At 41.6% G+C, this 13,257-nt stretch overlaps 1 protein-coding gene across 1 annotated transcript; it reads right to left on the reverse strand.

Moving 5' to 3' along the window:
• Positions 1-706: 706 nt before the first annotated feature.
• On the reverse strand, positions 707-1,611 carry LOC308434042 (lysine-rich coiled-coil protein 1-like). Its single transcript, XM_080934221.1, is given in 2 exon segments — positions 707-950; positions 952-1,611. Coding segments are annotated over 2 exon segments (771 nt in total). The 5' UTR covers positions 1,600-1,611; the 3' UTR covers positions 707-827.
• Between the last annotated feature and the right edge of the window lie 11,646 nt (positions 1,612-13,257).

Genomic DNA, 13,257 nt, shown 5'->3' on the forward strand with positions numbered 1-13,257 from the left:
ACTTTGAGCCATTGTAAAGAAATCACAGCACTGCCAAGAAAGAATAGCAATTTCTTTTTCTTTTGTAAATTTCTTTTTCATTTCAATTATTTGGAAAAATTCTCATGAGCCATAAATTTTTATTAGAAAACGTGAGTCTGATATTTTAGGTAAAGAATTTTTACAACCTTTGGGTGTGTTCTACCTTCAAAATCTTTAATATAGTGTGGTTACTGCTTTTCCCTTTCCAAGAGAAAAATCACTAGAACAGAGCACTGACGAAAAGCAACATCCAGAAGTCAAAATACTTTATTATAAACATTTTCAGAATATAAACCGATTTTGTGTGAAGTCTCTGAAACTTTTAAAACTATATGTAGAATAAAATTATTATGTTATTTCACTTTCCAACCCAGAAAATACATTTCAAGTTAGATCTAAAAAAGGAAATCTAAATTGCTTCATAGGGAAAGCCAGTGAGCATAAAAATATGTGACTCAAAACTAAAAGAAACCCAACCAAGAAATAGGTTGCACAAAAGTCAGTTAATCCTCCAATTTTAAATAAATGATCTCCCAAGGGAAAATAATTCCACTACCACAGCAATTTGGTCAACAAAACCAGAGCCACACTCTTAAAGGAAAATTCTACCATATGTAAGAAAAATTAATAAATCTTTTAGAAAATAGAAAAGTAATCTCCATGCTGGAAAGCAAGCACACTAAATACTTCATGTTCACTTTGTTAGTTCAAACTTCTGTCCACATATGCAAGTGACATGAATATGAATGCACAAGAAACCAAGTTCCTTGACTGTTATTTCAGTTGGGCCTCAGATCAAAGGAGCTTCAAAATCCAAGGATAGACTGGTCCCAAAGCATCTCCTCCTCTGTTCTTTCTTCGCCTTGTTCCTTTTTTTCCTTCCTTCGCTTACGGTCCTCTTTCTTAGATGATACATCTCTGTTTTTTTTTCTCTTTTTGATTCTTAAGCTTTTCTGTACCATCCTGTATAGTTTCTGTTTCTGCCTTTGTTTTCTTTCTTTGGATGCTCCTATGTTTGTTTAAATCCATTTCCTCAGAACTCCTTTTCCTCTCATGTTTGGGCCGTTCTTCTTGCCTTTCTCTGCCCTCCTCTAGATGTCTTTTCCTTTTCTGGTGCATTTGTCTGTGACTAACTTGAGGGTCGATGGTACTGTGTCCTGAGCAGAGGCTCTTGTGAACTACAGATTCTACACTATATGAGCCACAATTGTATTCTTGCTGACTAAGGTTCAAGGGGACTGGTTTTTCTGAGAAGCCATCCCTGGTAAATTGACAGTAGCTTAGGGAGTTTAGTCTTAGCTTGTCATGAGCTGGTAACCACTGGGGTACCTGGTCTTCTGTCTGTGAACTACTGCATAATCTTGGGTAGGAATGGTTGGTTCCAGATGGGAATCTTTGATCAAACATTCTATACCTGGGCCTGGAATCAAACTCTTCTCTGTACCCACAGCTTTCCAAATACTCCCCTCTCATCCTTCTGAAACAAGTCTTTGGCTCTAAGCCTCTGGCTTTCTGAACTTTAATATAATCTTCAAGTTCATCTTGAAAAGAGTCATATGGCTTGTTTGAATGCTTCATTAGGTTGACAGAAAGGGATTATAGTCTATAGCCCAACTCTGAAACAATGGTCAGCAGCAGTTGTAAATGGAAGTCCAAGGGTCCAGCAGATGCTCAGTCTCACAAGACAAGCAGGCGATGAGAGCCCGTGTTGGTTCATTTCTGATGTCTCGTTTTAGTTTTGACATCATGACTCTGTGTGTGTGTGTGTGTGTGTGTGTGTGTGTGTGTGTGTGTGTGTAAGTACAGTATATGTGTAGTGTAGTTTGACATTAGAGAGCACCTCCATTTGTTTTCCTTATGGTTTGTTTGGTTTTGTTTTTTGTTTTTTGCCATGTGGATGGGGGCAAGACAGGGAGTTGTGAATGTGTCCATATGAGTTTTAGAATTTGTGTGTGTGTGTGTGTGTGTGTGTGTGTGTGTGTGTGTGTGCTATGTTTTGAATCCAGAGTTTCCAATTCCCGCCACTGCCTTGTCTGTTTTCTGTGAAATGTGACACTGGCATTTTGAAAAGGATTGTATGGAATCTGTAGATCACAATGGACCATATGAACATTTTAACAACATTAATTCTTCCAGGCCATGATCATAGAACATCTTTTTATTTGTTCTTCGGTGCTTTTTATGGTGTTTAGTATCCAAGTCTTCCAACTCTGTGGATAACTTATTCCTAATTATTTTCTTGTATTTGGAATTCTTGTAAACAAAATTCTTCTTCAGAGAGATGCTCATTTGCCTCTGTGGATCACATGGCGTGATGGGTTATCTTTGCTGTCCATTTGACTAGATCTGGAATCAACTAAAACCTAAGTTAGGTTCACCCTTGATGACTTCTTTTCTTAATTGGATCATTTGAGGTGGGAAGACCTTCCTAAATCTAAGCCATGCCTTCTGAGATGTAAAAAGATGGAGAAGAAGGACGCTCTGGCTTCTTGCCTGCTTGCGCTCATTCTCACTGGCCTGGTTATTAGTTCTCTCAGCGACATTAGGGCCCACAGCTGAGACATCTAGAATTGTGGACTGAACCACTATTGGGTCCTTGGATGGGAGGCAGGCATTTTGGGGCTAGCCATACCACAGCCTGACTAATATACATTGGTGTCGCAGCCTTGCTTCTAAGTATAGAGGCTTCAAGATAAGAAAAAAAATTCCAACATGTGGTTAGTAGCTCGGTAAGCTTTGGGTTGGGAATAGAGCCTGAGGTTTCCCATTCTGGTATCTTACTTTCATTGGTTTTCCTTGTTGCAACAAAGTAGCTTCAGAAAGGCAGTTTAACAGCTGAAGAAGTAGCTCAACCATTAAGAAAGCTTGCTGTTCTTGCAGAAGACCAGAGTCCCGTTCCTAGCACCCACTACAGGTGACTTATCACCGCCTGTGACTCCAGCCTCAGGGGAGTCAGCACACTCTTCCAGCTCTAACCTCCGAGACACCTGCACTCCTGGGCAACACCTACACACATAGTTAAAATACATCTTTTTAAAGAGCAATGTAAAGGAAGCAAGTGTTTGCTTTGGCTTACAGTTTAAGGAGACCAGGCTGCTGGTCACACTGGGCTTGATGTTCACTGGTCACACCATGAACTCTGATGCTTCCCATCCCCCTTTTGTACAGGCCCTGTTGAATGGTACTTCCCACACTTAAGTGGGTCTGTCCACCTCGAATAATGTAATTTAGCACATTTCTCACAGGGATGCTCAGAGGCTTATCTCCTACATGACTCTAGATCTTGTTGACAATATTGGCTGTTGGGGGGGCCAACAAATAGCTTTAGAACTCATGGGATGTGGCCAGGCCCACCAGTTAGTAAAATCACAATGAATGTGCCTTGGAGGCACAGCCCGAGGACTCTTTGTCTTGAGGTCTACATGCTATGGGGTTTTGCTCTGCTTGTCGTTCTTACATGTCATGTCCCTCCTAATCTATGAGCTGTCTGAAAACTCTAAGGGTGTGGTTGAAATTAAAAGAGGGCAAGCAGAAGGCCTGTCAGTGGACGAGAAGGAACAGGAGAAGAAATAAAAGTTGTTAGGGCTTGTTAGAGCATTGCTTTATCCACCAACTATGTGTGTGTATGAATGTATATGTATGTATTATGTGTATGTATGTTTGTATGTATGTATATGTATATGTTTTCTCCTTTTTCAATGGCCCCAGAGAATTAAGTTTTACTCCTTCAGGGAAAAGTCTGCTGCATTGATTAATGGCTGTCTCCATGTCTGTCTTCAGTGGAAGCTGGCTCCAACAATTGGCCATCATAATTCCCCACAGTTTGATTTATCACGCATGCTGAAGTTCACGATTACTGGCAAAATAGCATTTTCTAACTTACGAGAAGAAAAAGGTCCCCACCAAAATGCAAATGAGATGAAGAAGTACTAGGAGCCATGTTCCCACTTTTAAGATTATAAGACAATGATAAAGGATAATGCAGTTTGCCATGTTGGGTGTTATGCACATAAACATTTTCAGATGATGATGATGATTATGATAATAATATGTTATTGTTATTATTTATTATTATTATTATTATTATTATTATTGGGGAAAATATGGTTAAACTGAATTATATGAAAAAATAATTTAAAAAGGTATGTATGTTGAGCAACTCTGACAATACACATGAAAAATAAGCAAGCAATTGAACTATTCACTTAAAAGAACAAATTTTGCTGTATACTTATATGATAAATAAGAAATAAAGAGACTTCTAGCATGTGCCATGTCAGGAGCCATGTTTGGTTCATTACATCATTCCTGAAATGGCACTGGGTTGCCTGCAGCCTACTCTCAGTCCCCTCCCACATACCTTTTCTTCTGCGCATCTTGACCTTCTGTATCTAATCTAATCTTCCCAGAGTCTGCTATATGGTCCATGTTATGGCCCATCACGTCTTAAGTGCTTTTCCTGGAAGCATCATGAGATAGGAGAAAGAGAGGAGGCTCATGGTTACTTCCTCCTACATGGGTGAACTTAGGAAGTTCTGAAACTGTGCAAACAGGTTATAGTTGAGAACTTTGCCAGGGAGTCTTGGGGAAGTGATTAGAATGTTACCTGCACATAGCAACATCCTCATGAATGTCCATTAAATTCATAGATAAATTAGCATAGCATGGCTGGCTGACCTTTAGAAGCCTTTCAGACCCACAGTAGGTAAGGAATCCATGACTGTAGCCTCTCTGCCAGAAATTGATTATGCCACCGAGAAGCCACCGAGCAGCCACCAAGCAGCCACCGAGCAGCCACCGAGCAGCCCCCGGAACTAAATGCCAACCTGTCAGCTTCATCTCTCCCTACTGAGCCTCATCTGCCTGCATCCTGACACAGACAGCCTACCTAGAAAATAATGTCTTCCACATCTTTATAATCAAAACAAACTGCCTTACACACAATTATTTGGCAATTGGTAGGCTACAAAAGCGTCCTCCCAAGGACAATATTTACAAAAACAAAACTGAGAAAGGTACAAAAAAAAAAGTTAATCCTGGGAATAAACTTCTCTGAATAACACTATAAATCATGTACTGCTGGGTAATTTTCCCTGCCTAAAATGACCAGCTATTTCTTTTTGCAGTCGCGTACACACTCTCTCAGACACCGTGAAGGCCGTGTGACTGGGCTGTGTGTTATTGGTCTATAATCTTTGGCTGACATCTGTGTAGGAGATGCAGGTGACCATTACACATTTGAGCTAGCTGAATTATCTCAGCAGACATGTCAAATCATTTCTAATTTGGTTAGTTGCGAAGCTGTTCCCCTTGAAGCTACAAAACCTGGAGTAGAGATGCGCTTCATTTCTTATGGGATGCTAATGAGGAGAATGTTCTTCTTCAGAGCAGGAAATAAAGGAACAATCATCTTATATAAGCACCAGAGGCCTGGGAACTCTCCAGAATTATTATGCCCTAGAGATAGGGCCCAGCCATGGTGGGAAAAAAGTCAATAAATCTCATATGTGTTTTTCTTCATATTTTGTGCACCACTGACTCAAAGTCACTAAGAATGGGCAACTGTCTGCAATTCAGGGAAAAGATTACTACATTTGCCAATGGATGGTGTACTGAGCAGCCTGCTCATCTAAGCAACTGACTCTACCTCTCTTCCTGGTATAGGAACTACACAGAAGGCATTTGGCATTTTGTATACAGAGAGGCATGCTGCTGAGAGGAGTCTCTGGGGACAGAGCAAGGAACCAACAAGTTTACCAACAGGAGCAGGGGTGGGTAGATTAGAGCTCTCAGCATCAGAGTTTGGACTGGCAAGTTCTGTCAGACACTCATCCAGTGTCCAACATAGTTAACTTATTAACAAGCATGCTTGGAGTATGAGGGCAAGTCTGATATTAAAGGGAGTAATCGTGATAGAGTTGGGATCTCATGAACACGAGTCTTAGAAAGGTTGACAGCACTGACAATTCTATTGTATGACATCATCTTGGGAAAGTATTCTACGGAGCATGCTTATGTAAGTCAGAGAGGACACACATGCACTGAACACATGAAGAAGCCAGTGACCATTAACCACACTGAACAGCAGAACTGCACTGAAGGCTTCACACAGCACCTTAGCTTCTACTTTTGATGCAAAATAAAAAGTGAGTCTTTAGCTCAATATAACAATGAATCTACTGCACCGAAGAAACAAACACAACTGTAGCCCACTTGCAAAGCTATGGAATGGTGCTAGTTACCATAAAGAGACTCATTTCCTAACACAAGTACATCTCACGTGCACAATAGCAAGATACTTCTTCAATCCTAGTGACTAGACATAGAGCAGGGTCTCACACAGTAGGAGTGCCCACATGACAGGCTTCTCATCTGAATGATGAATGATGCTGATTACAGACAGCGGAAATGTCAAGAGAATTTCTTTGGCCGTTTTATATGTCAAGAGTCCATATACAATGTGTACTGGATCAAAGAGATCGCTTTGGGTTACTTTGCACGTGTTGAACGTACATGCCTTTGACTCTGCAACTTTTGCATAATATATAAAGTTTAGATAGGCACATACTTGAAACTACAGCAGTGGTTTTAATGTGCTTAAAATTCAATTTACAATAGTTGTTTACAGACTCTGATGGAGGCAGAGGTGTTTAAAGAATCTTGAATTAAAACACAATTTCCCAAATAACCAAAGGCCTGACAAAACTCAGAATGCCCTGTCCCCCACTTCCATCATGTGGGTTGATATCAGCTTACTCTAACTAGACCCAGCATTTCTATTTTCAGAGAGATATCCAGTCTTAGAGAACATGGCTGACCACCTGAGCAGAGGCTGAAGCTGAGCTCCAGGACAAACTGCTTTTAGCCCCTCCCTGAAGAGCCCGATGGGGAGATGCCTTCTGCAATCGGCAGCACTTGATAAGGCACACCTTGATGATCCAACCCTGTGTCCCTTGCTGAGTTTGTGGTATAGGCAACGTGAGCCTGAGCTTCCCAGATCTGCATCTGCCCATTCTTAGAAGCCGAGTCAGGCACCAGCTTTTATAAAATTCCAGAGCAAAGCCCTGTAGCTCTCCAAATGTCCTACAATGAAAATTCTGCAAACTCTCCTTTCTACAACCGCCCCTTTTAATCGATGAGATAGACAACAGAAAGCCCGGCTTTGCCTCCTGAGAGTGCTCGCTGGGAGCTAAGATAAAGGACGTGAGTTCAAATGCACTGCAGCTTTGCCTCTTCCTTCCCAGTTCTCACTGGGAGCATCCGAGAGAATTACATTCACACCAAGTCACTGCATGTCTGTCCCTGTGATCCGGAGCCAGTCCATGGGTATGTCATGTTCACACAGCTCCTGTTAGAAACAAAAGCTCGATCTGGCTTCCCATGGTTCCATGGGGATCCTACTTACTAAATAATAAAAGAGGGAAAGTCATTTACATTTTCAGTTATAGGCAATACTGGGAGAATTTTCAGAGTGCGTGTCTTCTTGCAGAAGCAGAAAGAGCCATAGTTCACTAAATTAAGGTGCTATTTGGCTGCTGTTTGTTTTCTTCAGTCACCTTGGTAGACAGCGGTGAACAAGAAACCTCATTAGAGTCCTCTCCTCTCACCGCAGTCCTGCTCCAAATAGCTTGGAAGCAAAGGAGAGGTTCATTTCCTTTGTTTCGCAAGAAGGGAGAAAGCCTGGAGATTACGCTGTGAATCAGTTTGACAAAAGACACCATCAGACTGACTACATCATTAGTTACCATTCGATGGTATGTTCTTATTTTAAACAGCCCCTGTATCTTATAGAACTCGAGTTAATTTATCTGCTGCATATGACACACGTCTCTCTCAGTCTTCCGTTTCTCTTGACGTCCCATTCTGCCAGTCAGCAGCATCGGTGGCCTCCAGTAGCAAGGCCTCAGTAAGAGGCTTAAATCGGAAAGGTTCTTACGGTTTGCTTATCAAGGAGTCTCAGGATCTGTTATCATATCCTCTTCCTTAAAGGCTTGGTCTGGCATCTTCTCGGTTGTCATGATAAGTTCATGACACTTAGATCCCAGCACGCAACCTTAGGTGACATCCAGTGCCAGCAAGCAGAAAGACAAGGGCTGGTGCTGGGGTGGGCAGAGGACAGAGAAAGTGAAGAGACAGTCTAGCTCTTCAGAGAGGAGTATGCTAGGAAACGAGGGGAAAACAAAGACCAGCAACACCACTGAGGACTTTGTGACACACAAGCCCTATTATTGAGGACTTTGTGACAATTGCGATTGCTTTCTATTGTCCCATTTAATCTCTCACAACAGTGCTGTGAAACTCCATCTTACAGAAATAAAAAGATGTAGCAAGATTAGAAGTATTTTTAAACAATTTGTGAATTGCACTCTGTCGTGTTATTCTATACATACTATTTGCATATTTATCTGTGGTATGGACACATGGGACTTAGGACCTGTAGAGGAGTCTTGTCAAGTTTACCACCAGAGGGAAGCACCTGCCAGAGGGCAGCTGGCTCCTTTCCCTGTGTGGATGCACCCAGGAGCCCGCTGACTGGTTGAACCTTACTGCTCATATGTTCCAGCCCCATAGGGAATAGCCGTGTGCGGTCCTGATTTCTCTTCCTCCAACCAGGGATGTTATCTGGCCATCTGACACCACCGAGTATGCTCCCTAGCTGAATCAGACTATGATCATTTTGGTTCACTATGGGTGGGCCTAAAACTCACTATGTGGACCAGGCTGGTCTGGAACTGACGGAGATACTTTTGGCTCTACCTCTAAAGTACTGGAATCAAAGCTGTATACCATGATATCTGGTGATATTTCTATTTTATATTATTGCAGGCACACAAACATATTACTTTTATTCTAGGATTTGGGTGTTACATGAACAGCTCTTTTCATTGCTAAATAACCTTTAAAAATTGTCCTTTAAAAAATTTTAACTAGGCTAGTAGTATAAAGCTTTGTATGGAGAAAGTCCTGTGTTCAAGTCACATTGTTATAAATAAATTAGAAAGTAATCTAATGTAACCACATTGTACAATGTTCTCAAAAAACGTTGATTTCTCTGTGTGTGTTTGTGTGTGCATATGTATTGTTTTCAGATCATTTTTTCCTACTGAATATTTTTATGATTCCAATCATAATGTCTGAGGAGTGTCCTTTTCCACATTACTTATTTTTATGTTCTCACTGGGCTGGAGAGGATTAAAGATATCCTGATAAATTATATTAGTTCAATAAAACATAAGCTAGACAGCAGCCGGGGCTTCCTGTCCCTGACTTCTGTAGACATGTGTAAACATGTGAGAAATGAGGTTGCAGAGATGTCTAAACCTGGGAGCATTTCTACCTGATGTAACTCATGCTGTCTTCCCACTCCAGCTCCTTGTGTCAGTCTGGGAACAAACACGACACCTCCCGGGCTTGCCAAAGATGAGCACACGTAAAACCCACAAAATATATAAAGAAAAAATTGGCCCACTTAATTGCAGTCCTTTGTGACCCCTCCCTGCAGTAGTGTTCCGGAGACCCTGTCCTTCATCCTCCCAGCCTCCCCTCTTCCGCTGAGGAACAGACAAATTCTTCCCCTCCCATCATGCAATAGCAGTTCCACAAATGTTCAGGCCTCTGGGTGAATCTGTCCTATTATATCTATATGTCTATCTCTCTATATATACAATATTACACATACATATTATACGTATAAATGTATATAACATGTATGCATATATGTGTATATATGTATATTTTAGACATCAACATATATGTTATATGTACATAACACATAAGTGTTATGTGTATGCATATGTATAATATATATGAATATTTTCTGAACAAGAGCAGGTTACATTCTTTAAGGGGTACTCTGATTTCATGTTTGGGAAAAGAAAACTATTTTGATTCTGACATTAAAATGAGAGGGTATAGAAACTAGCTGGAGGGGGTGCGAGGAGGGAGGCCAGCACAGTGTGTACCATGACGCTGTACGTTAAGCATTGCTGGGGCGTGAAGGCGAGGAGATCTACAAGAGCACAGATGCTGAGAACTGTAGTCCCACTGTGTGCTTCTCACTCTTGTATTGAAGAGTGGGGAGAGACTGAGTAGACTTCCTACGCTTAGATGTTATATATTTACAGCCTAAGTATCCTGTGGTCCCTTTAGGTCCCTTAACACCCAGGCATTGTCCGATTGTCCACTTCCGTGTCTGACCTGACATCTTTAGGATCCCCACAAGGAACCTAAGACTGTCATAAGACAGCATCTGAATCCTATAGCAGAGACATCGGTACTTTGCTATAGCCCCACCAATGTATTTCCAGGTTCCTAAATGCATGATGTTCTTTTTGTTCCGTAACTAAAAACTTCACAAATCTGTTGCTGAGTTAGAACATAGAGTTGGGGACAAATATTTACGTCCATATTTCTTACCATAGCCACTCATATTTGGCTCCAGAACACATCATTTCTTATTCCCTTTGAGGTGAGAACAACAGCCAGTATATCTTAATAATTTAGGAGTTGTTGGAACAGCAGAACAAAACAGACAAGAGAGAAAAATGGGAGATTGCATCAAACTGAAAAGTTTCTGTATGTCAAGGGTATAACAGATCCAGTGAGCTGAAACCTATTAGACAGGATTTTTGCTAGCTACACACCTAACAAAAGACAACTATTCAAAATCTATAAGGAACTTAAAAGAACAACTACCGAGAAATCAACCAACCAATCCATCAATGGGCTAGTGAGATAAACAGTTCTCAAAAGATGAGATACAAATGGCCAGCCAATACGCATATGAAAAAACTGTCAACATCCTTAGCTCTTAGGGAAATGGAATGACATTGATAATCCATCTCACCCCAGGCATAATGGCTACAGATCTTGGTGAAGCTATGTGGCAAGGAAAACTCTTATACACTGCTGGTGGGCATTTAAGTTATGAAAATCAGCCACTGTAAAAATCAGTGCACCTCAAAAACCAAACTTAAGATTACCATATGACCCAGCTCTAACATCCTGAATACTTATCCAAAGACTCTCTATTGAGATATATCAGAAATACTTGCACATCTGTGTTCACCGTGGAACCGTTTACAACAGCCAGGTTGTAGAATTTTAGCCTGTCTGCCAACCGATGCACGGTGACCCCGGGATAGAGTCAGAATGGAGCTTCACGAGGCCGTAAAGTGGGACTAGAGTCTGCTGCTTGTAGGAAGGCAGACACCAGGGGAGATCATTCTATAAGTAAACTAGCTCAGTTTCAGAAAGGTAAGCATTTTTTCTCATTTGCGGATTTTAGATTTTATATAGATAAATTGTGTGCAGCACATGGAAATATAAAGCAGATTGTGTGTTGAGTGAAAAGAGTGGAATTGGGGAGAAGGGAAAGATGGGAGAGGGTGGATGTGGCCAAAATACAAGATACTTATGTGAAAATGTTCCATGAAGCCATGGCTATTGATGAGAAATGAAACAGAGCTCCGAGCCTTCCACCTCCATCCCACATGGGCACTCTTACGTCACATCTGACACAGCCACCATGGCTTCAGTCCCCTACCCCACATCTCCACCGAAATCTCTGTTTGTCAGTAAACACCAATGCAAATGCTTTTAAGAGCTCCCAGATTGATGAATCCAGAACGTTAAGGAAAAGAAATCAACAACGTGGGAAGGAGAGCGGGTTCGAACCAGAAGGCAGTGTGGTCAGTTTCTAGGGGCAAGAAGCCCACCCAGGTTGTTCGCAACTAGAGTTGGAGAGCGTATGAGCAAATCGTAAGGATGATTATCCAGGCTGACCTGGCCGTTGGCTACCTGTGAACATCTGTACAGAACCAGATGACATCATGTCCGAATCAGTTCAAAGAGAAGGGGTGGTGGATGCAGTTGGGGGCCTGGGAGGAGTGAGGAGATCAATTTGTAAAGAAATAATCTGTGAATTCAAGAGTGTTCACGGTGAGGGCTTTTGTGTTGTTTTGCCTGACCGAATGTAACATTCTTTTTTTTTTTTCCAAAGGGGGAAGGCATCTTGCTGGGAATGAAAAATGATTTTCTGCTGCTTGCTGCTGCAAACTCTGTTACCATAACAACCGATTTCTTCAGCCAGGAGGGAGGATTACACTGTGCAGACAGTCTACACGAGACTGTTGTGTGATTTCCAAGGGCAATCTTTGCAGCCTTGTCAGCAGAGCTCCTGTGGTTGTGATTGTAATTGTGTGGCAGGCTCTACAATAGTTTAAGATTTCTAAAGGGCTTCTCCATTATTGACTCCAAGTAACCGTACTGTTTCTGACCCATCACCCACAGCTAAGACCTTCAGGGTGTTTATTCTATGGTGGCTGTGGTTGGTTCATCTTTTCCTTTGAGTTCTGTTTAGGATAAAATTTAATGGCTCTCTTTAGGGTTTAAATCAAACTAAGAGACAAACTGTCCGATGGCCAGCTTTTATTGCATTCTGTATGTTGCTCCAAGGATCTCCACATTCTTTCAGTGGAAAATCTCTCCAGCAATCACTGATGAGAAGTAGACATGTCACAGAGGCTAGGGGAGTGAGTAATGTGGTTCAGGGCTCCGAGCTAAGCACCTTTCATCTCCACCCTACACAGACACTGTTGCCTCAAATGTCTCATTGGATCCGAGATTGAGTCTTCTTTCTCCTCCACTCTGACTTCCTTCCTTCTCTCTCACTCCCTCCAAGTCTCCATCTTAAAAGACAGAATTATAGGCCATGATGCAGATCCTTCCATCTGGACCTCCCTACTGAATCCATCTTCTTAAATTCCATATGAAGACAAGGCAGAGGTCATCATGTTGCAGATGGTAGTGGCTTCATTTGTGCTGTACAAACAAAATATTTGTTAGAACATTCCCTTCTTATATGGTTGAGGATATGTGTGTACATGTGTGTACATGTGTGTATTTAATGAGTAATTTCAGGCCTGTGAGTGCCTTTGGTTTAAAGCCAGATTTGTTTTTTGGTCTTTAACATGGAGTACCTCTCCAGATTCCTGACATGAAAAACCTGAGTACAGTTTTCATACCAGTATCATAAACATCATGAAGGTAAGAGTTTTCCAGGGATCCATTCTCATTTTGTGTAAGGTTGGTCTTTTCTGGGAGCAGCTCTAACTACTCTATTATCTGCCACTAAGATGATTGTTTGGGCGCTGGAGAGATGGCTCAGCAGTTAAGAGCACCAACTACTCTTCCAGAGGTCCTGAGTTCAGTTCCCAGCAACCACATGGTGGCTCA

Source organism: Micromys minutus (assembly GCF_963924665.1).
Source record: "Micromys minutus genome assembly, chromosome: 21".
In the NCBI taxonomy this organism is placed as follows: domain Eukaryota; kingdom Metazoa; phylum Chordata; class Mammalia; order Rodentia; family Muridae; genus Micromys; species Micromys minutus.